Below are 25,944 nucleotides of genomic sequence, written 5' to 3'. Positions count from 1 at the left end.
CCTCTCTTTATAACCCTGCGTGCATAATTCTGGTTGACATCAGTCATGCATTTTAGTAGACTAACGGTCAGTAAACTTTCCTATTGTCTGAAATGTGCTTGTTTAAACCCTAACCTAGGAAACAGCAACGTTAGCAATCCTATTACATGTGAATAAAGTTAATTACAGATCACCTAAGTGATCCAATTATAAGAAATGAGAAGAATTACCCAATTATCAGAAATAGGAAAAAGTGATGAGACCCTATTTTTTTCTACTTTTGGTAATATTGAAGACATTTTTACATCTGCTTAACAGAGATATTCTCTTCAGCATCTTCAGATTAATGACCCACTTGGACCCAGGTTAGCTAGATGTGCTTCCTGTTGTTAATTTTGGCTTCATATTAATGAGAGAAAATCTTTCCCTTTCTCTTTTTACTTACCCTTTTGCATTTTCACCTCTCTCTCAGCAACACTGCTGTTATGTCCATAACCAACTGGAGAGTAATGTTCAACTATTTCACATTAAGACTTCCATTGGAATTTCGGTTTTGAATATTTTCATTGTCCTAAATCAGCAATTCTTCAGACTCTTATTTTCCTTTAAAGTAGTACAATTCTGCAAATCTTGCATGGAAGCCCAGTATTTCAAACAAATAAAAACAGAATTCTGTTTGAATTGGGGGGTATAGGTAGGGCTGTGTTTCCCCCTTGTGCCCTCAAAGGGCCTGTGAGCCACACTGTGGAATTTCTGTCTGGAGTACAACTTGATAAACAGTGGTTAAATGATCTGTAACAAGGGAGCGTGGGTTTAGTTTTCTGGTGGTATGTTCAGTATTTAGCATCCAGTCAACTAGGTTCAAAGTGATCTTGGTTTATTGGAAAAGAGATCAAAGATAATAAAGTTGAGTAGCCATAAGAGTGACAAAATAGGCATCAATCATTCCATCATTATGAGGCTTCAGTATAAAAAAAATTCTAGATGCCCATGAGTCAGCACGTGGAATTAATTGTAGGTTCTCAAATAGAATATGAGCTTGAATTAGACTACAATGATAGGAAGTAAGATGTTCTTTTATTTCCATATTGAAGATGATATCCAGCTGCAGTCCTTTCTCCCTGCTTAAGGAACATAGGATAGGATAGATGTAAGAGAATTTCTTTTTAACAATGATTAAACATTGAAAAATATGTTAGTGAAGAAGGTCTTAAAGTCATTTTGTTAAAAAAAAATTCTTTAAAATCTATTTTCATATGTCCAACATGGTTTATATATAATCAGGCCTAAAAAATGAGGAAAAAAAATAAAATCAAGGGGCTAGCCTGGTGGTGTAATGGTTGAGTTTGCACACTCTGCTTTGGCGGCCCAGGGTTCCCAAGTTCAGATCCCGGGTGTGGACCTACACACTGCTCATCAACCCATGCTGTGGCAGCATCCCACATACAAAATAGAGGAAGATTGACACAGATGTTAGCTCAGTGACAATCTTCCTCAAGCAAAAAGAGGACGATTGGTGACAGAGGTTAGCTCAGGGCCAGTCTTCCTCACCAAAAAAATAAATAAAATAAAATAAAGTCATCAAATATTTGCTGAGCACCTGGGTATATTAATAATTTAGTGTTCAGTAAATATTTATTATATTACTATTATTCTCTGATTAACATCAAGTGCACCCTGACTTTCTGTAATATCATTAAGCTAACTATATCTAAACTTGAAGGACTTTGATATTGAAGATTCGAATATGATTTTTTAGTATAGGAGGATACTTTTTACTCATATTTTCATTGTAGGCACTTTACTGACAAACCTTGCTGACTTGTGTCCTTATCATCATAGTTACTTTGATGTAGTGACTCATTAAAGTCATAGAAGTTTTATAGTCACACTTGAATCTTCCAGTGGAAGGTATAGCAAACTTATAGGTTGAGGTTTTTATTTAAGTGACAGATGATCTATAGAAGCTTATAGGAAAGTCATTGATTGCCTTTTTGAGTCCCCTGATTACCTGAATCTCTTTTTGGTTTCTTTTAAAAACTAAAACTGTTTAGTGATCTCCACACATCAAACTTATTGCTGTAAAAATCACAGTTTACTATCAGTGGTGAGGTTAAAGCTATTAAAGATTGATTTTATTGGTTTCATTTTCATTCCAAAGCAAGCTTTTTTTCATTTTCTAAAAATTAGGACTAAAGGGACATGAGAAAAGTGAAGGAACTAATTTTTGTTGGAGCATCCTGTGTGCCAGGCACTCTGCTGGTGCTCTCTTCATGTTACCGTGTTCAGTTCTTACTACCCTGTAAGGTAGGTGGGGTCATCTCCAACTTAAACAGGAGAAAAGTAAGGTTCAGAATAAGTAACTTGCCCAAGGTCACAGAGAAGAGTGGTAAAGAAGATGCTTAAACTCATGTCTGCTTCCAAAGACAGCGTTGCTTTCACTGTGTTGGCCTACTCATGAAGAACCATCTTTTTTGGTAGTGGTACTAGTTAGTAGTAGTAGTAGTACTCATACTATTCTAATAATCAGTAGTACTAAGTTATTGTTAGTAGTACTAAACATGCCATTCTAGCTATAACTTTATAATTAGGTTTTAGATGAGTTATGGAAAGACTTTAAGAATAGCTTTTCTTTGATCCTATACGTCATACACCTATTACATATATTTTAGAAAATAAGAAAATAAAAATCGTCTATGATTTCCAAGGCCCTTTACAAGCATTATAAGGAATATGCTAGTTCCAAGCAAATACTCAAACTATAGCAAAATCAAATTTGAGGAAATAAAAAGATAATTGAAAAGAGACTCCTTGTTCTCCTTTTTTTTTTTTTCTCAGTTCCATGAAAAGAATCAAAAAGTGGCAGTCCCCTGTAATAGATGCCTCATGCCCTTTTTCGATTTCTCTGTGTGTTTTCTACTCCTTGTGTCTCCCACGGGAAGGTAACAGTTACAATTCTAAAATAGCCCTTCCTGTCTTGTGGTTAACCTAGTTAGTGATATGTGTATATATAACTTAAGAAAGTATAATGTATGAAATTATATTTCCTAGGTATGGCAGATGAAATGGTTGGCCCCTTGTCCCCCTTTCCTAGGTCCTGTATTCAAACTGTGTTAAAATATGTGATTCCCTGAATTTTTCTCAGCATTACAAGATAAACTTTTATAATCTATTAACTATCATAGGTCACTAATTTAATGGCACATTAATAAGCAAGCATACTTCAGTTCTCCAGTGAGAAGTATATATAGTGTTTTTCTAAGATAGCAAATATCATCTTATTTTGACCGCTTGTGGAATTGTCCTTCTGTTGAAGACAGAAAAGTAGAATTTATGTGCTTTTCAAATTTGTTACAGTAGTATATATGAATAAATTAAAGATAATCCCATCAGATATGACACAAAGTGAATTTATGGAATGCAAAGTTACGATAGTGAAAGTCTTGAAGAATATGTTTGTCACGATCAATCTGAGTTCATTTTAGCTCCCCTTGGTTTCCAATTTCTAGTTCACGGGGAGTTGCATATGTCTGAAACTATGAGTGGGAGTCCCTGGATAGGAATAACGGGGCGTCAGTGGCCCCCTCCAAACTTACTGCCCTTTTCACAGCTTGGGCTGCAAGTTAATTTCACCTTACTGTCTGGTATAGGCTCTACAGTGGTTTACAGAAATCTGTTGGGGAAGTTGCAATGACTCTAATATATCAGCAGTTAGTTTCCCATGTGATATATTAGTTGCCATTGATGTTAGAAAGCCTCTCCTCTTCAAAATTTGGCCCATAGCATGGCACACCCCCAGCACATACTTGTTATCAGAATAGATAAACACATATTCATTAACTCAGGTGCCTTGTCTCCCAGGAGCTTCAAAAATACTCGACTTGGAGTACAGAATATGACAGCCCTTAGTTGATACAGCAGGTCTCTTCCCAACAGATTAACAACGTTAAAAGACAAGAGAGAGGACCTCTTTGCTCAGGAACCTCAGAGGAGAAAGAACAGGTTGTCCAAAGATACCCACCACTTGTATGTTTTTCTGGGTCTGGGTGAAACAAGAAAGGTCAGCAGAAATTTCATAATGCCTGGCTCCAGGATCCACAAGAAAGTACAAGGAAAGATTAAGGCGGGAGAAGGAAAGCACATACAGGATTCTCCCAAGCCCAGTTCTGAGGCTCCCCTATGTCAGTTTCACTCATTATTTTGCACCTTTTGCCAATTATTTTGTGTGATTTCCTGGGAGGAAGAGTCTCCTGATGGAGGTGGTAAAGCTTCATAGGTTGCATCCCTCGCATCTTCCTCAGTCTCTTCCAGCGTTCCTTTTTCTGGTGTCCTGGCTTCTTACAGTGGTGACATACTGACTTTTCATTAGGGAGTCCTGTTGTATTTATTGGTAGCCCCAGAAAAGGGTTTGCTCCCTTTGTTAGTAATTCTAACTGGGCAAGTAACACGGCATGCAGTCTTGATTTTCTTTTTGTCTTCTCCTTTCTCCATTTTTTTTTCAAAACTGGATTGCTGTTGCCAATACCTAATAAACTGTATAGCCTTGCCATCCAAATACGTTTTCTCTTACTTGTGCTTGAATTCCAGCAACAAGGCTACCATGTAAGTGGAAAGGATTAAGGGTCTAATTCTGATCTGCCCCCAAATCCATCCCTATTAATTTAGAAAATGCCTCCATGAGTCACTGATGAAAATCAGTGGGAGACTCAGCCATCCAAGGCACTGCTGCTTCTTCCAGGTCACCTTTTGCAGAAAGGTGTCAAAGACTGCCATCAGCAGTGCCTCACAGTGGGTGTCCAACGCGTGAGGAGCAGCCTGAGCAGTTGGAAGAGGTGCCTGAGGCCTCCTGGTGAGGGGGTTATCATTTGCCCCATCATGCTTGTTCCATTTGTCGAGCAGAGTCATCCAGAGGCAACACTCCATGCAGCAGCCAGTCTCCAGCCTCGTGCACAGGGCCGTAGACTGAAGACATGCTGCAGAGCACCTTGGCACATTTTGCAGATCTTTCCTGAGTGCTGGAAAATAACTCTTAAGATAGATAATATCAGGAAAAGAGGGCATTTCTACTCTTACCACGTCTGATCACCCAGCAGTCCTGGGTAACTTCTAAAAGGCGTTTGAGTCCCTGGAGCCCCAAAGGAATAGGGCTGATTTTCTTCATGCTGAGATGAAAAGTAAGTTGGTTTGTATGGCTCTATAGTTTGAATCTCTTACTCTTTAGTAGCCTGACTCTTTTTGTTTCCCTTTTCTTCCAGGTTATCCAGGCAACCATTTGCCAACCTCATGCCTTAATTCTAGGACAGTCTCTTATCCAAGTTTTCAGACTCCTTCTTCCTTCCTCTTAATCATTTCTGCTTCCCTGGCTATGTTTTGTGTGTCAAGTATAGGGGGAGTCTTGGAGGTGGACTCTGAACATTTGATAAGGCTGACAATCCTCCCTCTTCCAAAGGAGAGTCATCCCCAGATCCTAAAGCTATTGGGAACCATCCCTCCAAGAAGTCATCATCTCCTTCTGCTAGGTCTCAAATTGAGGCAAAGAAGGGGGAGGGGGAGTGGAGGGAACAGAAGGAGCAACAGCAGAGAAGGGTTGAGAACCTAGAGAAAGAGACAGGAGCTTTCAGTTTCTTAATCTCTTCCTTCAGTTTCTTAATTCATTCTTTATGGCTGTCCAGTTCATTCCTTCATTTATTTCCTGAGATCCAGAGATACCAATAATCCCTTTATTTTAAATAGGGTTTTCCTAAAAATCTCTGTAGATAAACTCATTTGTCGACTTCCTATGAGCCTTCCTCTGGCCATTGCAAAGCAGGATTTTTATAAGCATGCCTATTCTAAACACGACAGAGTAAAATCAGCCTTTTAAGAAAGACACCTGCTGGCAGGCTTCTTGTATTTTTCTACCATCAAAGCCCATGGTGAATCATACGTGACTTTCGAGCCTGTATTACCCATTTTGCTCACTAGTAACTCAAAATTTGCAGTGAAGGTATGGAATCTTCCTTGGGAACCCAATCCCACTGAGCTAAAGTAGTCAAAGGAACGCTTTTTAGCAAACATTCAGGGTCTCTTACCTCATCAAAGGTGGCCACAGATCTTCTGAGAAATTCACAGGAGAAGAACTCACTTGAGGTATACCATCCTTACAGCCAAACTGCTGAAATAAAAAAGGAATCGAGGCCCAAAGGAACATGCTAATTCATAAATATAAAATTAGCTGTTTTTATTACTGAGAAACAAAACCCTGAATGCATGCAGATATAGCCTATAAGTGGCTACAGAACTATAAGGAATTTTCTTCTGTATTTATATGGAATTAAAGCTACAGTTCTTAATCATCCTACTTTTTTAATCAACACTCAACAGATAGTTAATTTGCACCAGTAACTACATTGTGATTACGCTAACATCCTATTTTTCACAATTTCTTACCAGGCTCATTCTGTTTCTATAATCCTTTATCAGAACCTCCTACAGTTGCCCTTATATTGTATCCAGCACATATAATTAGTCACATCCTTCCACATGCTTCTAAGGTTACATGAAGGTCAGTCTCCCACAATCTCTCCTGCACGGTGGAAGTCCCAGCTGCAGTTGAGAGTCACCTGGTAGTCAGGCTTTAATATTACTAGGGATGATTCTGGGCCTCGTTAGCTGGCAGGGACTTCCAAGACGGCGGCAAGGATTTCCTAGTCAGCATTCATTTCTTTGGCCTGATCGGAAGATTGGCTGGCAAAGTATTGGAGACTCAGGGTCCCACCCTACACATTCCCACTCACCTGCCTTTCCCTCCCCCTGCAGAAGATAAGACAGTAGCCTGCCCCTGTGTGAGATCTAAGGCTGGGCCAAGGATGGAAGCCTGCTGCTAACTGCATTCAATCTGATTTCAAGTCCCTGTGGGGCTTTACTATACCTGGACGTGCAATTACTATGTTTTAGAGAAAGCACGCCTTCGACTTTATAAAGTGTTGCCAAATTGCTCTCCTGAATAGTTATACCAATTCACACTCCCACCTGTAATGTATGAGTTCCTGCTTTCACACATCCTTGGCAACATCTGGTGTTTGCAGACTTTATTCTTTCCAATCTGATGAGTGTAAAGTGGTGTCTAATTTTGGCTTTAATTTGCATTTCTTCACTACTGAGCATCTCTTCATGTGTTTGTTGGTCATTTGGATTTCCTCCTCTGTGTTCACTGTTCATATCATTCGCCTTAAAAAAAGAAAAAAAATGGTTACCCTTCTCGATGTATAGGAATAGTTTATATATTCTGAGTACTAGCCTTTTGATTAGTCCTATATGTTGCACATACCTTCTTCCAGTCTGTGGCATTTTTATTCTGTTTATGGGGTCTTTTGCATAAAGAAGTTCTATGTACTCATAGCACTTTCCCTTGATAACATGTGATTGCGTGTCTCCTTTAAGAAGTATTTTCCTATCCTGATTTGAATACCTCCTATAATTTCTTCTAGAAGTTTTACAGTATTCCTTTTCATATTTAAATCTTTGATCGATCTACACTTTGGTTTTGTGTATAGTATAAGATAAAAATACAGTCTTATTTTTTCATGTAAGTAACCAATTGCCCTAGTACCATTTGTTAAATGGTCTATCTTTTCTTCACTGATTTTTAATGACTCTTTTATCTTTTATACTCACATGTGTGAATGTGTGTGTGTATCACCTTAGGCTCGCTTTTCTATTACGTATTTTCTATTTTTTAATCTTTACCTCTGCCAATATAACACTGACTGGAGGTCTGTAGTCTTGGTTACTAAGCATATTGATAGCTCATGGGGAAGTTCCTACTGTTTTCTTCTTCAAAATTGCTTAACTATTCTTGGCCTTTTGTTTTTCCATATTAGTCTTAGGATCAGCTTCTCAAGTTCCATAAGAAAGCCTTTGAGGATTTTTATTGGAATCGCACTGTACTTACGGACTAATTTGAGAATTGCTTTCGTCAAAAATTGAGTCTTACCAACCGTGACAATGGTGTATTGTTCCTTTCATTTAAATCTTCTCTTGTGTCCTTTAATACGGGTTTTCAATTTTCATTTTCTGTATAAAGCTTTTGCATATCTTTTCTTCTGTAGATTTGTTTAGTTTTGTTCTGACAGATGGGATCATTTTTTAAATTAAAATTTTAAATTGGTTTTTCTGGTGTATAGCAACACTATTGAACTAGAATCTTATATCTTCAATGTAATAACATATTGTCAAAGAAGATTGTTTGTATGATACAGATTCCTGATGTCTGTTGAAATCTGTTCTGTGGCCTAGTGCACACTCAATTTTATAAATCTTCCATGTATAAAATATTTTCTTTAATTTTGTACATAGTTTTGTATATGTTCATTAGATCAAGCTTGTTAACTGATTGTTTCCAGTCATCTATATTCTTACTAAATGTTTTCTGCTTCACCTGTCGGTATAACTTGTCCATTTCTTCTAGTTAATCCTGTGATCTTTTGCATTACTCATATGAAGACTGAGATTACAATTATTGTAGCTTCCTTGTGAATTGTTACCTTTTAACAATTATGTATAACATTTTTATCCCTACTAATGTTTTTGCCTTAAAATATTTTTTCTGATATTAGTAGAGATTTATCAGTTTTCTTTTGGTTTATGGCATGACTAATGTAACAGTTAAGGATGTGTTTAGCTGCAAATAACAGAACCCTTGACTATAGTTTCTTAAACAAATTGGGAGGGTTATATCTTCTCACATAACAAGATCAGAGACAGATGTGGGTCCATCTGCTCGGAAAGTCAGTCTCTTTCTGTGTTTCTATTTACCCTTCACAGCGTGGCACCTTTCGTCCTCCTGCTTGTCTTCTCCCTGTGAGGTTTCCTGTGATGGGAGTTGGGGGGTGTGGGGCGGAGGGGAAGAGGAGGATAATGAGAACAGCCTTTATTGTCAGTATTACATGGGATAATAGCCTGTTTTAGCATCCATAGAATCTTTGTCCCTTGATTGTAAATGGTTTGCTGTTTACACACATTTTCTGAAAGTTCTTTAATTAGAAGATGGAATCTTCTATTTCTACAGGAAAATGTGACAGTTGCCCTTACCAAATGAAATCACCAGGAAGAAAATGCTTATGCAGTCCTCTCTTTAGAGCCAGAAGCAGTTAAATGCTCAAGTCTCAGTAAACCAAATGTCATTAATGACTAGCAAAGCATAATACACTTAGATTTCAAAGCATTCATACAAATTAAAAATATAGTTAGGTTTTAGCAAGTTGAGTTTTTGTATTTAGGAATAGTTGAGATATATATTCTCTCAAGAGATGATACCATCATTTTCTTTGGTTTTTCAGGAGAGTGATTAAATTTCAGTATTCTCCATGAAACCTAACATCACTTTGGATTATTTGCTGGGGCATTAGTGAGGCCATTGGGTAGCCCTTCTTACCTAGAAAATGTGACCTCAAATTCCCCCTTCCCTTATCCCTTTCTTTGAAACTTCCAGGGCATCTGATTTCACCTCTAATCTTGCCCCAGACCATTAGGATGAGTCCATGGAATATAAACAGACTCTGTGGTTTTCCTTTATAGCCTTCAATATCTACAGAGCAAGTTGTTCTATTTTTGTTTTGTCCTTAAAACGATTAACCAGATTTAGATGATTCTAGTGCTTCCTGGGAGACGTCTAGAACAAAACATTAATATACCTAATGTTTTGTGTTAAAAATTAACAAAACAGTTGCTTACCTTATTTCATTCAGCCCTCCTTAGCCCCAAGAAGTAAAAAACATCTATCTCCATCACAGATGAGAAATGGAGTCTTCAGAGCTCAGACTGCAAAAGAACATAATTATTGCAGTCGAAGTAGGAGACTCTTTCTTTAAAGACATTAGAATAAGCGTCATTTTGAATTATTAGGTTAAAGTGCACAAGCAGAGCATGGTACTAGATAAATATTTATTGAATGATTACACTTTCAGCTGAGTATTTTCTTGTAGGCATTAAGACTGCTAATCCAATTTTGAATGCCCTTTTGTCGTCGTTAATCCTTGTCCAACACAATGTTGTTAAACAGAAACCAGGTGTCTTTTTCCCTGAAGGCCATGGAAGCGTTCCTCATGTGAGGTTAAGCCTTGTGAACATATTTTTCCTTTTAGTGCATGTGTGCACATAGTTTACATTGGTCACCTGATAAACCTTGTGCACGATTTCATCACTGGATTGAAATGTACACATGAGAACCTTGAGAAGGAAAAGTTTTTAGAAACTCTTAAGTATTCCATCCCACTGTTTTTACAGGTTTTTTCTGTGTGACTTTTTTTTCCATTTGACTGAAATTATCCTTGCTCTGGTTTAGGCCCCATCCTTTTTTCCCTACTCTGATCAAAAAGAGCTTGTACCTTTCTGACTAGGGTTAACCTTTACAACGTTGCCTTTGAAAACTCACTTCCCTTTCTCCTCCGCACGATAATTATCCCAACTTTTAAGGATTTTTTTCTGGCAGATTTTCAGCTTCTAGGTTATCTTAATATTTCTCTGAGCTGCACAACTCCACCTTAGATTTGAAATCTCCTATCACTGTTGTCATGATGTGATCATTTCAGTTTATAAACTTGAATTCATTAAGTTGCATTTAGGTTTTGTTGTGTTTTAAGTGTTCTAAAATAATTTTTCAGCCATGGAAACAAAGAAGTATTTTCCTGCCGAGGAATAAAATTGGCTGTGGATTGGTTTTTGGAAAGAGGCCACAAAGATGTTACCGTTTTCGTTCCTGCTTGGAGAAAAGAGCAGTCCCGCCCTGATGCTCTCATTACAGGTAAGCCCCGTTAGCTCTTTGTTCTCAGCTTCCATAGACACCTGTGCAGGTTGCTGGCACAGTCAAGCATTTCACTGAACACTCTTACTCTGTTTCTGTCTCCTCAGTCTATGTGACCACCACATTCTCTTGGTTGGGATATTAAAGTTATTTTGGGGTTTAATTATCTGATTATGTTAACTAAACAGTAATCCTTCCTACAGAGGGCACTTTCTCTCTCTTTTTTTTTTTAATTTGGAAACTTTTTACTTCAAATTTTGTAAAATTATGACCTTTAGAGACACAGTAGAAGTCAGGAGACCTAGACTTTCTTTGCCATTTATGAGCCATCAGACTTTGAGCAACACACTGAACCTCTTTGGACCCCAATTTTCTCATCTGCTGTATGAAATTGGACTAGGTGACAATCGAATTTTAATGACTGCAGATCAAAAAAGACCTGTGAGACCTTGGGGGTATGCTATCTGATGTCAAGAAGAAGGAAATGACTCGATCCCAATAAAGTATCTGTATTTTGCATTATTTTGTTTTTGTTTTTTTTGTTTTTTTTTTTGCTTGAGGAAGATTGTCCCTGAGCTAACATCTGTGCCAGTCTTCTTCTGTTTTATATGTGGGTCACTGCCACAGCATGGCCTGATGAGTGGCATGTAGGTCCACGCCTGGGATCTGAACCCACAAACCCTCTACAGCTGAAGCCAAGTGCATGAACTTAACCACTGTGCCAGGAGCTGATTCCTCTTTTGTAATTTTTAAATGGAGGAGTTTCAGGCAAAGACGTCCTCTGTAACTGTTAATTATTGTTGCTGAGCATTTTCTCAAGAGATTCTCCGTCAGCATCCAGCCATTCTCGCCCTTCTCTCCATCTCCAAAATTAACAAAAACTGAGTAATCTGTGAAACTCCAGCACTTTGCAAATCAAAAACAAACGGAGAAACTACCTATCATGTACCCGAAGAGGAGATTATTTTAAGACTTTATTTTTATCTATAACCATTAAAGCATTGAACTAGCATAAGAATAGATAGGCAAGTTACAGTGGAGTCCAGAGCCATGGAATCAGACCCTCACCTATATAAACTAAAGTGGGAGGGGTGGGTATCATTCAACCAGCAGTACCAAGACCTTTCATAACTCTTTGGGAACAATATACATATTTAGATCCTTATCTTAGACCATATAACAATAAATTCCAGATGGCTGAAGAATTAATTGTCAGACTCAAACCATTAGAGACTATAAATAGTCTTTGAATAGCTAGAGAAGACCTTTCTAAATTTAAAATTTTTAGAAGAAATTACGAAGGAAAAGATGGATTTAATTGCATCAAAATGTAAACTTCTGTATTTTGGAAAACTTTCTTGAAAATGAGAAATTTTCTTATTTGCCTGAGAAAAAAATACAACAAATAAGCAAAGAATCCATGTCTTTAACATATAAAGAGCTCATACACAATAAAACAAACACCAAGCTCTCCCAATGTATAAATGGTACCATGGTAGGAACAGGCAGCTCACAGAAGAATGCAGGTGCCTAACGAGAGAGCAAACTGTTCAACCTCATCAGTAATTAAAGAAATGCACATTTGAACAACTTTTATTTTTCACCCATCAAATTGGCAGAGATTAAAAAACTGATCATACTCAATGCTCTTAGGGAGTTCCTCCTACACTGCTGTGGAAACATGAACGGTTACAGCCTTTCTGGAAAATAGTTTGATTTTAAAATGTTAGTACTCAAATTTGCTAGCTCCCCTTCTAGGAATAATTCCCCAGAAGATAAGCAGAGGTATGGGAAAGATTTATGACCACAAAGACAGTCAGCACAGCATTACTCATAATAGAAAAAATGGAAACAAACCATACATTCATCAGAAGGATGACTTAATAAATTAGTATATGTCTATATGATAGAATATGTCTTAAATATTTAGGCAGAATCCTTAGTGATCTGAAGAAGTGCTTTTTTTTTACATAAAAGGCAGGTTTTATTATTGTGTGTGTGTGTATACACACACATACATACATGCATGCATACACACATACATATCAACGATGGAAAGAAAAAAATAACAGAAAATGACTAGAAGTAAATATACCACAATAGGAACAGTAATTGCCTCTGGGTCGTGGTTTCCTCAGGTCTTACTTCTCCCTACTTCTTAGTACTTTTTCTTGCTTCCCTAATTCTGTACAGGGAACATACGATACTTCAAAAGTCAGGGAGAAAAACTGAAAAAGAAAAAACAATCTTTAAATGTGTGAATAACTGGAAAGCTTCTTGAGCGTAAAAGGACTATGAGATCAGGAAGAAGAGAAAATGATAACACCCAGGGTGAGGTGTGGCTGGGTTGGATTTTTAAAATCCCAGCGTGCTGGTCTCTGGAACACGTCAGTGTGGTGCAGGCTACTGTTGTCAGAGGTTGTTAGGTGTTTTCTCCCCGAGCGTAATAATTCTCTTGACCAAAACCCTCAACCAGATAGTACCTGGTAAATTGAAGAATCCAGTGTTTTTTCACTATACCAAAAGAGAAACTTGATAAGAAATATTTTAAAGTTCAAAGGTATAAAGATCAATTTAGTTGCATCAAAATTTAAACTTCTGTATTTGGGGAAACGTTATATCTCAGATATAGATTCAGAGTAGCACTCTTGCCGGTTTTCTGTTGATTTAACAAATATTTTAAAAGCAAGCGCTAAACTGTGTGCCCGGTACTGTGCTAGGAACTGGGGATTCAGTTAACTTACTAGCTATTCTGAACCGATATTTAAATTAGGAGGATGCGTTCTAACTAGTTATCGTTTATTACTTTTCACTAACAATCATCCTAATTAGCGTCCTTTCAACCTCATTAACTGTTAGAGAAATGCACACTCAGCAAGATGACGCTGGCTGGTAATCCCCACACTTGTTCCTCCGGTCACTTGGGTGATGGTCCAGGCATAACATATATGAGTAAACACTCCCACGAGTAAAGGTCATGGATCATTCACGGCACGGTGAATAAACTGGGAGAGCTCCGAATAGACATCTTTAAGTGGCTCGTGTGTTCATTCCACAGGCATTTGTTGAGTTTCTGCTGATGTGCTTCCTGTTCTGGGGGCTGACGAGACAAAGATAAACGAGACGTGGCACCTGCCCTCAAAGCGCTTATCAGGGGAGCACACGACATAATTATAGCATGACAAGTCCTTTAGTTGAGACTGGGCTTTTGATTTTGTCTTGGTTCATCTGTGATTTTTTAAAGGAGATCAACAATTCCACACATCTATTAAACAAAATTTCATGGACGGACACAGGATTTATTGAGAGCGTCCCAGGCTCTGTGCTAGGGGTTTTCCACGTGCTGATCACTCCCGGGTTCCTTAGAGCCTGCCAGCTGTGCTCAAGGACGGGAAGAAACAGGCCTAGTAAAACTGGGATGGCCGTTACAGACAGTGGCCGAACCTGAGATTTCTCTGTGATTTGCTGATTCTAACACCCCCATCTCTTCCACTTCTACTCTGCTGCTTTTCTAAACCGAAGTTCTGTTCTGTATGAACTCATTTGTCGGGAACATCATGAAATCTATGTCCAGTGGTAGAGCTAGCTGACCCATATTGCTCTTCCATTCCCCCTTCCTCGTCCCCTGCTCATACTTCTGTCGTGGCAGTTGCCACCCTTGCTGACCTAGTTTACATGTTTGTCCAATCCAGTAACAGACCTCCTCGAGGAGAAGTCGTTCTTGATCTTGGTGGCCACCGACACTTAGCACAGGACATACTATAGAGTAGGCATGTAGTAATTGTTCGCTGAAGAGATAGATTTGAAAACATTAGTAACTGCAGTTAATAAGCGCTGAGAAGTAGCGAGCCTTTGTTTTTTTTAATCATGACATCCATCAGCTTATCCTTGGCACTCTGTGCCAGAACTTACAATGGTGGGAAGACAGGGAGCCCAGGAGCAAAAGTAGGAAGAAGGAATGGTTGAGAGAGAATTTTTATCATCAATCAAAATATGAACTCTAGCACCATTTTTTTAAAACAACTGAACAGTCAGTAGCGTTACAGAGTGCTGTAAGAATATGCCAACCACAGACGGAATGAGCATCCCTCTGCCTGGGCTTTTTCTCTGTGTGGCTGTTTTCCTCACATGATCACTTCTCATGTCTTCCTCACTCAGTCCAGCCCCCGCAAGAATGCTGGCATTTGTGACCATGTGTTTCATGGGAAAGGACACACAACACCTAATGGCCGTGTCCGCAACAACCGTTCTGACTTCCCTGCCTCCTTTCTCGTGGAACCTTCTGCCCTTTGCTACCTCAACTGTTTCTTCTACTTCTTTTCAAACTCTCCCACCCTCACACCCCTTTATTAGATGCTTGATTAGAACAGCTTTGGGCTAAGAATGGGTGAGAAGCTGTGTTCCTAGTGGTGGTGCTGGCGGCTCCAGCTCCGCGGCAAAAACTTTATGTAGTGAAAATCAGAATTGGCTCAGCCATGTTTAAGTTTTAGACTTTTAAACATTTTAAAATTTCTATGACTTGAAAATTTTAAATTTTTTATGTTTTTTTAACTTCACTTTTTTTGCCTATTTTTAAAGCCTTTGTTATTGAAAATCCTGAAGGGAAAATATTATTGGGAGTTACAAATTTCCTACATGTACAAACTGTTAAGTCGCAATCCTTAATTAAATGATTACATATGTCTAGTTCATGTTATAAAAGCTTGCTTTGTATTCAAGTTGCTAAATGTGTTATGTAGGTATTTATCCCTGAAATTCTACCCTGATTATTCTTGTAGATCAAGAAATTCTACGTAAATTGGAGAAGGAGAAAATCCTGGTGTTCACACCATCCCGGCGAGTCCAGGGGAGGCGAGTGGTGTGCTATGATGACAGGTTCATCGTGAAGCTGGCTTTTGAGTCAGATGGTATAATTGTGTCCAATGATAACTACAGGGATTTGGCTAATGAAAAACCAGAATGGAAGAAGTTCATAGACGAGCGATTATTAATGTATTCATTTGTCAATGACAAGTAAGTAAAACCATTTACTCGCCACTAATACTGCTTCCCTGAAAATCTAACCATCTGGCCGGTGCCACAGAAGCCCTCTCTTTGTGCCACTGACCTGACATAAGACAGGTTTCCTCCAACAACTGATTTCCCCACTAACCCTCAGTGGGAGCCAGAAAAACTGCAGAGTCATTGTGTGAGTGACAGGCCCTGCCCTTCCCTGTAAGTCATCGACAGAGAGAGTCTTCTAGGACTCTGAGCAACTTGTAGTAGCTGACAGAGGGGGAATTTCCATCCTCAGAGAATGCAGATTTTGAGCTATTGACCCTGAGAACACTGCCTTTCAGAATCTACTTAAAGCATTGATAGCTTACTTAAATATATGATGTTTTAAATATGATCTTTTTAAATGTTATACCAATGTAAGACTCTAGTCATGATTAAGTTGATAAATGGATAAATGACATGAACAAGCGAATCTCCTGAGAAATAAGTATATTTACCAATATGGTAATCTACAAGGAGTCTATTTTTTCACCCATTTAATTCACAAAAATGTCTTTGAACAGGGCTTACGCTGTTAAAGATGTAATGAAACTGTTTTACAGTTTGGCATGGTTTAGTGGAAGCCTGAAAAATATGTATACCCTCCCCAGCCAATAATCCCATTTCTTAGAATATATAATAAGGAAAAAAGGAAGACCAGATATGTTCATTTCTATTTAATTTATAATTTCAAGAATTCAAAGGCAACTAACATTACAACAGAAATCAATTAAATTGTGATACATCTCCTAGTGGAATATTATTCAGCTGTTCAGAATTATGATTATGAAGGCTATTAGGAAACATGGAAAATATCTCTGTTAAAAAGACAAATTGTGTTTGTAAAATGATGTATGCATACAGAAAAATGACTAAAATGCAACACATATAGGATTGAGTGACTTCGTCTTCTGTTTTTAAACTTTTAAGGTCGCCACATTGTTTTTATGATAGTAAACACTATAATTGCTAAGTGTTATTACTCATCCATATTGACACTCCCTTAAGAGTACATACATTGTTCACATTTTATGGGTAAATACTTGAGTTATTTCAAGTTCAAACAGTGACGTAACTAGTACTAGAACTCTTCAATCCTAATTTATTTTCATTATACGTGCCATAAATTCTTGCTTCCATTGGACAGTCAATCCAAAATAATAAGTTTATTTCCTTAAGATTTTTTCTATCTTAGTTGAAGAAGCACCTTAGTATAATGGGAAGAGATTGGACTATGGAGTTAGATATAATTGAATCTTGTCTATGCCATGTGAACTTAGATAAAAATTACTTAATTCATCTAAGCCTAAATTAGAAAAACGTAGTAATCTGTAAAGTGGAGCTCATACTTCAAGGGATTATTGTTAGGATGAAATGAAATGCTGTGTGCACGGCGTCTGACACGTAACGGCTGTTTGGTTCGTTTCAGTCTTCCTGTTCCTTTCTGCCACCTCGCACTTCCCTTCCTCAGCTGCTCCTCACTCTTCACAGGGGTGATGTTTCTAAGCTGTCCTAAAACATCGTTGTGATCATTTCCTAAAGTCCTTACAAAATCCCAAGACTGGGAGGAAGGAAGAATTAATTAGAACATACCAGGCTCAAAACTTGTTTGAATTAAAACAAATACACGTTCAGCTTGAAACATTTTAATTTTGTTTTCATTAAGAAAGGAAAGCTTCATGTACTTATATTTTTATCCTGTAAATGTTGAATCAAAATACTTGGATTAAAATTTCAAAAAAATACCTAGAGTAAACAAATCTTTACACTCTGTCTTTATAATTCCATCACCAACCTCCTACTTAGGTACGGTTTTGTGTTACATCCATGACAGGTTCATGCCCCCTGATGATCCTCTTGGCAGACACGGCCCAAGCCTGGATAATTTTCTGAGGAAGAAACCTATTGTTCCTGAACACAAGAAGCAGCCTTGTCCATATGGTAACTTTCTTTACGAGTATTTAATATATACCTTTAGAGCACAATATGTTGTTAAACTTTTGTTAATAAAAATAACATTGTAAATTTTGGATGGCATAGTATGTAGTTCTTTTGATTGCAATTAAATTTAAGAAAAAAATAATTGTTTTTACCTAGTTGGGATCAATGCAGATGCATTTCCCTGAATTAAAACATGGTTCCAAAAACTCAGTTAATTATAATGAAGTTAATTATCAGGTAGGTAAAAATGTAGAGTTCTTATATTTAGATACACATCAGATTAGCATGGTTTGATCACATTATGGCAGTACAATCTGCTCTTCAAAGCAGAATGTCTTATCTGATTGAAAAGTCATATTGGAAGAGAAGAGAAGAGAAGAGCAGGTAGGAGTTGAGGACACTGGGTGTTAAACTCTGGAGGTGATTATTAATCTTTCAACCAACTTTCTTACTGCTCTTGATAGTAGTGAAGCAGAAAGACTGAAAGGTGGCATTTCTCAAAAGCAAGGAGCAGAGGACCACGCAGCATAGCTCCCATTTCTGCCTTTGTTTCTTTCACTAGTTAAAATAATAGTGCCAGACTGAGTTTTCAGAATCTGGTGGTCTGCCCCTTCGCCTAACGAATTTTGCTCTTCACAGGGAAGAAGTGTACCTATGGACACAAGTGCAAATACTATCATCCTGAAAGGGGCAGTCAGCCTCAGCGGTCAGTGGCTGATGAACTTCGTGCCATGTCTAGAAATACAGCAGCCAAAACTGCAAACGAAGGCGGACTGGTGAAAAGCAACAGCGTTCCCTGCAGCACTAAGGCCGATAGCACTTCTGATGTCAAACGAGGTGCTCCAAAGAGGCAATCAGATCCAAGCATCAGGACTCAAGTCTACCAAGACCTAGAGGAAAAGCTTCCTACCAAAAACAAATTGGAAACCAGGTCTGTCCCTTCCTTAGTTAGTATCCCGGCTACTTCTGCAAAACCCCAAAGCACTACATCTTTAAGCAATGGCCTTCCATCTGGAGTTCATTTCCCACCTCAGGATCAAAGACCACAGGGACAATATCCTCCAATGATGATGGCAACCAAAAATCATGGAACGCCAATGCCTTATGAACAGTATCCAAAATGTGACTCGCCTGTTGACATTGGATATTATTCCATGTTGAATGCATATCCAAATCTGAGTATCTCAGGCCCGCGAAGTCCTGAAAGGCGTTTCTCCTTAGACACGGATTATAGGATAAGTTCTGTAGCTTCTGACTGCAGCAGTGAAGGGAGCATGAGCTGTGGGAGCAGTGACTCGTATGTGGGGTACAATGACCGGTCCTACGTCAGTTCTCCTGACCCACAACTCGAAGAGAATTTGAAGTGTCAACACATGCACCCTCACAGCCGCCTTAATTCCCAACCCTTTCTGCAGAATTTCCACGACCCCTTAACCAGAGTGCAAAGTTACAGTCATGAAGAACCAAAGTACCATCACAAGCCTCCTCTTCCACACCTGGCTGTGCATCTGCAGCACCCAGCTGTGGGGGCCCGGTCCAGTTGTCCTGGCGATTACCCCTCTCCTCCAAGTTCAGCACACTCAAAGGCACCACACCTAGGGCGGTCCTTAGTGGCCACAAGAATAGACAGCATTTCTGACTCTCGGCTATATGACAGTTCTCCTTCAAGACAGAGAAAGCCTTACTCCCGCCAGGAAGGGCTGGGAAGCTGGGATAGGCAGAGTTACGGAATTGATGTGTACGGCTATCGGCAGACTTACTCCTTGCCTGATAACTCCACGCAGCCATGTTACGAGCAGTTCACCTTCCAGAGCCTACCTGAACAGCAAGAGCCGACTTGGCGAATACCGTACTGTGGAATGCCACAAGATCCTCCAAGGTACCAAGACAGCCGAGAGAAGATTTATATCAACCTGTGCAACATCTTCCCGCCTGACCTTGTGAGAATCGTCATGAAAAGGAACCCTCACATGACAGACGCCCAGCAGCTGGCTGCAGCCATTTTAGTGGAGAAATCACAGCTGGGTTATTGAAAGATGATGCATCTTTGTGGTGTTTAGTAGTTTTTGTTCAGCTCAAATGCTGAGGGAGGTTTGCTACAATAGCACATGTGATCTCCTTCTCGGCAAGGAGGTTATATAGTATCCATTTATGTGAAATACTGTATCATGGAATCTGTATGTATAGCCCCACATAGTGGAAGTGTCACAGGATTGCTTTACATTCAAACTTTTTTTTAACATTTCCTTTTTAAAGCTATACCCTTGGCTGGAAATTTTTCCAGTGTGATTTGTTAGATGTATCTGTGATCTTTGATATTAATCTTTGGTGCATCAGGGGTTTATATGCAGCACTTTTTATCCTTGTTTCATGTTTTATTAACTTGGTGTTTGTCTGTCAATTGCAAGCAATTACAATACCTTCAGAATGTTGGACATTTGAGTAGACCTAGCAAACTATTTTTTCAAGCCAAGCTTAATTGGAATCTTTTACAGCTTTTTAAGTTATTTTTATTTGGGGGAAGTGGGCTTCTTTGTGCTATAATCATTATTTATAGAAACAAAGTTATACTACAGCACTGACTTTATATTTTAAACAAAATATAAGTTACCAGTTTATGTTGAATTGGGTAACAGTATATTTTAGAATGATTTACAATATGGCACTTTTCATTGTTTTATTTTGGTTTGGATTTTTTTTTCTGTTAAGTAATTAGTTAATTTAATATGGTTGATTTAAAGCAAAGCAGATGCAATCAATGGAAAAAATTGTTTCCATTTTTTTTTTATGAGTAAGGCAAAAGCCGTAACTGTTGCCATTCAGAGCTTTGTCATCCAGCTATGATGTGCTTCTAGACAGTAGAGACGGAATAGAATTCCTAGATTTCCATTACCCTGTACTTTTAACGTGTTGTCTTTTTGTTTGGGGGCACAACAATACTGGATAAAATAACCCTTTCACAGTACTTGCCTGTTTTTAATGAATCTAATTATTCTCAATGCAACTTTTATATTTAATATACTCTGTAGCTTTCCTGCTATTTATCAAGGCTGGCCTGAGGTGGTTCTCTGTGTTGAGGATATGCAACATTTATTGATAATGCACTATGGAAATGGTGACAGAGGAGTTGTAAATGGTAACTTAAAGTTTTTGTAAGATACTGTATATTTTCCATTTTCCTGAAGGTAGTTTTTTGGGGGGCCTGTTATATTATTAAGGCCAGATTCTTGCCACAAATAGTGTAGTTTTAGATACAGACTGAAGTCTGTTCTAGTATTAGTAAGGGATATTTCTGGTTTCAAAGTCATGGGTTTTGCTAGACGTGAATTCATATTTGTCACTTAGAAGATAGTTATTGTGGTCAGTGGCAGACAGTTGTGTGATTGACAGAACTTCGCTGTTGCTCCAGTTTTTGAATTTTGCTTAGTGTAACAGACTCGTTCTGATCTGTTTCTGTGGTCTGCCTAGATGCCCTGGTTATTCTGATTATTCTACATGCTACGGTTTGAAGTAAAGCCCTGAAAAACCAGAAAGTACCTTTTACTGTTGATACAAATTGTATCTTTTTAACTATAAGAACTATTTGATTTGTAGATCTAGTTAAAACACAAGTGTGTAACTATGATTAGACTTTTGGGCAACATTTTATCCCTTATTTAAATACAAATTTTTTTAAGTAAAATTGAAGTCTAGAATAGCGTAGAAAATAAAAGTAACAATTTAGGTAAATAAAAGTGTCTGTCTTAGTTTTATATAATATATTAAAATATATTAAATAAATTTATTGGCATTTTCTTTCTCCTAAAACTTATCTAGTGTGAACTTAACTTAAAATAAAGGTAAAATGCTGCCTGAAAATAATGTCCAAGCACCTTTGACTAGGATAACATTTTCACTACTTGTGTGACACTGTGTGTCGCATGAAGTAGCATTTGGGTATACAGTAAATGCTTCTAAAAGGCATTGTGCATATTGACATATCCAATAATCTGAACCGTGTTCAGCAAACTTAATTCAGGAAAGTGGTGTTCTACACAATTATTGCTGTTGTTTTTGAGGTGAGTGTGGCACTCGTCTCTACCCAGAAATAATTCAGATGGTGCCACACACACCGTTCTGAGTGGCATCTGTCTGAGAGCCCTACCCACTCGTGAAATTGTTCTCCTGATGTCGTCAGTCACTCTCTGTAGAACAAGTTTAAACGTAGAGGCTAAACCAGTGCCAAAATTCGGGTTACAAATGCCTAGGACCTTCTATGTTAGTCGCATTATAAGCCTTTTTTTGTTAGTATGAAATCCTTCTTAAATTGTACTTGTAAGTTTTGCTTCGTTTTTTTATTTCAACATTTTAATTATTTGAAGATTCTGCCAAACTAAGTTTATTTAAAGGAGATCTTAGGTGAAATGTATATCACACCTCTAATCTGGCCTCCTAACGTTTTTAGCTAACTATTTGTCATTGCTTCGTGGATTTTGGACTGGAAAAATAGCATAGCTTGTCGCCACCTGTCCCAAAGTCAGCAGCTCTGAACTATCCACGTGCAAACGCTCCGGTCTAATTAGTAGCGAGTTAAGAAATAGCAGTTTTCTTATGTCAAGAGGACAGTTTGTCCCTCGTTTTCTTTCGAAGCACTGATGTTGCTTTCAGAGCTTAAGAATGAGATATTTGGCAGACTTTTGACACAGCAAGTTCTTAATTATCTAAAGCAATAAGTAAATGGATCCATTATTAAATTAAATCCATAGCTGATCCCAAACCTTCATTTTAGTCAAAACTTTCACCTTGATCATATCTTTTACCAGACTTGCTAATAAGTAGCTGGAGAGAGGTGTGTTAGTAAGTAGTGAAACTGCCGACAGTGGTCAACTGATAGAAGGAAAGGATTCAGATCGGAACATTGTGCCCCTGAAAATTGACAGAGGGCTGTACTTGACACGATAATCAGCCAGTTCGTTGTCTCTGTGTCTTGGTACAGAGGGAATAGTACCCAGCTGGCCAAATACTGGCCCTTAGTATTTCCTCCTTTCTTGCATGTGGTACGTAAATTTTCAGTCTCTTTTTTATGATCTCTCTATCCTAATGGAGTTTGTCATTGACCTAAACATTTGAAAGAAATGCACACCAGTATAAAATATTTGATACTGTTAGAAACTTGAACTTTGTGTTTTTATGAAAATTCATTTATGAGAATATGTAATATAATTAAAAAGAGCATTTTTATATATATCTACATGCATACATATTTGTTATGAAGTATTAAAAATAGGAGAGTGTATGCTTTTGATGGCTAACTTTTCCTTCATTGAACTGTTTCCTTGAGTTGCGGAGGACCAAGTCTGGAGTCTGGATGACCAATGAAAAGATCTAGAACCACTTAAATGGAAAGCAACTCTTCACTGGTTTTATTCCTGGTATTTTTAAAGAATTATTTTGATAATTTTAATCGATTGTGTAATTTTAAAACACACAAAAAAACTTAAAGTAGTAGTGCTTATACAGATAATTATTTAACATGTCTTTTATGGATGTATCTATATGTATATAGACAGTAATATATTTATAAAACAAATATTCTTTGATTATACTGTAGCTGTTAGTTTGTGATAGGTGGGAGGGTGGCTCTGGGGGGGGGTGTGTGTGTGTGTGTGCGCATGTGTTGTGTGCGTGTGCGTTTTGCGGACTCTCTCGAGCTGTTTTTCCCCTGATTTAATGGCACTTACCATAAGGTATATTTGTTTTTTTTTTTTTTTGCTATCCAACTTGCTTTTTCAAGATAAAATAAGATGTACAACTTTCCAGCCATTCTGTTAGTGTATGGCTCGTCTATTGTATTATCCAACTCCTGGAGAATTCCTGGGTGACCTGAAATCAAGCAGGTTATGGCCAGAGAGAATGTTTATGTTCCAAATAGATTACACATGGGAACTCAGCTAGGATGTTGAGCTTCCTAGGTATATACTGACGAATAAAACCCATGAACTACACACATGCATTAGAGTAAGAGAAGGCAGAGTGTTAATCAAAGTACAGAATACATGCCTTATTTTCGATTGGTCTGGGAAACCCGGGTGAGAGTTGACAAACTTGTTCGGTAAGGATCAGATAGTAAATAATTCAGGCTCTGAGAATCCTATGGTTTTCCTAAACTACTCACCTCTGCCCTTACAGCATGAAAGCAGCCCCAGGCAATATGCAAATGAGTGGGTGTGACTGCATGCCAATCAAACTTGACTTACAGAAACAGGCAGCAGGCCAGATTGGGCCTGTGGGCCATAGTTTGCTGCTCCCTGTCCTAGAGGGAGAAAAGCAGGCGTAGTAAGCAGTAAATCCTGATATACGTTAATATAAGACATAATAATTGTATTTCAGTTGACATTCAAAGAAAATCTGTTAGTGATGGTCTTCAAAAGAAGATTGTGAGACAGTCTATTAAAGTATGTTTTTTACCTGGTCACACCCATTATTTATCAGAGATATTTCTTGTGTTCAACCACAAAAAAAAAAGCATTCTGTAGAATGATGTTTTAATAAGTGTTGAAATTTTTTCATGAACTTTGTATTTCTATTGATAAATGGAAATCCTTTTGTTTTTTAAGGGCCTCATGGACCAAAATTCTGTTGTATTTTGAAAATTAGCGTATAATTAGCCACAAAATATTTTAAAGACTGCATTTATCAGTTACATTTTTCTGCTGGTTTTTGACTTCTAAAAAAATGACAGCTCTGCCCTTCTTTAAAAATGGTTTTAAAGAAGATAAATATATTGTAATTTCACATACTATAGCTTTATTCTGTAAGGTTAAAAATTGTAACTAGTGTAATCGTAGCTATAATGTGAGTGCGCTTGCTGTATTGTGACTCTCTTCATAAGAAACAAAGTGTCCCCCTGCTTCCTCTGTCCAGACCTTTAGTGTAGATATTTTTAGACACCTGAGGACTGTCCTTGGTGAATGACATTAACACGATCACATGTGATTCTAAATTCAAACTGTTCGCATGTTCGTTCACAGTGCTTTGTAAATTGTGTTAACGTGATAATAACATCATTTCCATAAGAACATTAAATAGTTTTGAACATTACCATCCACTTAAGTGGTTATACTTCCTTTTAAAATTGGAATACAACTCTAGCTTTTAACAGTGTTTACTGTTCTAAATGGTTATTTAATGTTTTTTCTTTAATGTCGTCTGTTAAGCTGCTTTCTGCTTCTGTTACAATAATAGTGTTATGTTTTAGGAGTGGCTTTTTCCCTAAGGTCCTTAAGTCTTTCAGATTTAAAAACAATTTAAGGTTTTGACCATTTGGCAGTTAAAAAAAATCTATGCATGTTTTAATTTAGTTTTTATAAATTTGTAAAGTGTCACTTTTTAAACCATGTACCAAATTTGCCAATTTTCTGTCCACATGTTTCAGATGAATAACAAATTGTTGTCCATTGTGGCTTTTTGACCCCTTTCTTAAAGCAGCTTATGTCTCAAGGGAAAAGACATTGACGAGCAATGGTTTGTTTTATAAAGAATATGTTTCAGATTTCTTTGGGGTTTGTTGAAATTATAAACGTCCTAGCTAATACAAAATACCCACAAACATACAGACCTCTACAGAGACATAGACATAGCATTGCAAGTGAACCAGGTTACTGATTTTATCTTTTCCTTTAGGTTTTTCCTCCTAAACCATAGTCGTATGCTGATAGTAGAGTTTCCAATTTGGCCCTTCAATCTTTTCTTATAGGAAAATAAAGCAAAGAATCTGTTTCAAACAACCATCTGATAACTGACGTGATGCTGTTTATCCTATGTCTGTTCTGTATGTTTCTGTAATGAAATTTTTACAACTCCACAAAGCAGTATTTTAAACATCCTGGAAATCGTATCAAAACATCTATGTGATTGATTCTGCCACTGAGAAAAAAAATTAAAAAATGCGTTTTTCTTATGGTGGTTTGTTTTCGTTTCATGAAGAAATTGACCTCGTGCAGCAGCACAGATGCTAAATAAATAAAAGCATCCTTCACCAGGCGCACAGCCTGCCTGCATTCAGTGGTTAATAGCGTGCGTCTTCTGTAGGATAAGTGTGTGTTTAGTATCAATAGTTAGTTCATATGAGAACTGGAATTAAATACCAAAGACAACAAGTCATACTTTATTGTGGTATTAATTTTCCTTTGGTGATTAAGCAGTTTCTGGCTTTGCCTGGAGGC

At 37.8% G+C, this 25,944-nt stretch overlaps 1 protein-coding gene across 4 annotated transcripts in view; it reads left to right on the top strand.

The window, feature by feature from the left end:
• ZC3H12C (zinc finger CCCH-type containing 12C) overlaps window positions 1-25,679 on the top strand; it is a 69,081-nt gene extending 43,402 nt beyond the window's left edge. For all 4 annotated transcript variants that reach the window (XM_044752234.2, XM_070490327.1, XM_014844393.3 and 1 more), the window contains exons 3-6: window positions 10,623-10,762; window positions 15,541-15,775; window positions 17,634-17,740; window positions 18,380-25,679. In XM_044752234.2, coding sequence (XP_044608169.1) covers window positions 10,623-10,762; window positions 15,541-15,775; window positions 17,634-17,740; window positions 18,380-19,773 — 1,876 coding nt within the window. In that variant the 3' untranslated portion in view covers window positions 19,774-25,679. The remainder of the gene's footprint in view (window positions 1-10,622; window positions 10,763-15,540; window positions 15,776-17,633; window positions 17,741-18,379) is intronic.
• The last annotated feature ends 265 nt before the right edge of the window (window positions 25,680-25,944 follow it).

The sequence above is a fragment of the Equus asinus genome, chromosome 20 (genome assembly GCF_041296235.1).
Source record: "Equus asinus isolate D_3611 breed Donkey chromosome 20, EquAss-T2T_v2, whole genome shotgun sequence".
NCBI classification, from domain to species: domain Eukaryota; kingdom Metazoa; phylum Chordata; class Mammalia; order Perissodactyla; family Equidae; genus Equus; species Equus asinus.
The sequence above is the reverse complement of the archived record's forward strand: the minus strand, read 5'-3'. Positions and strand labels throughout refer to the sequence as shown.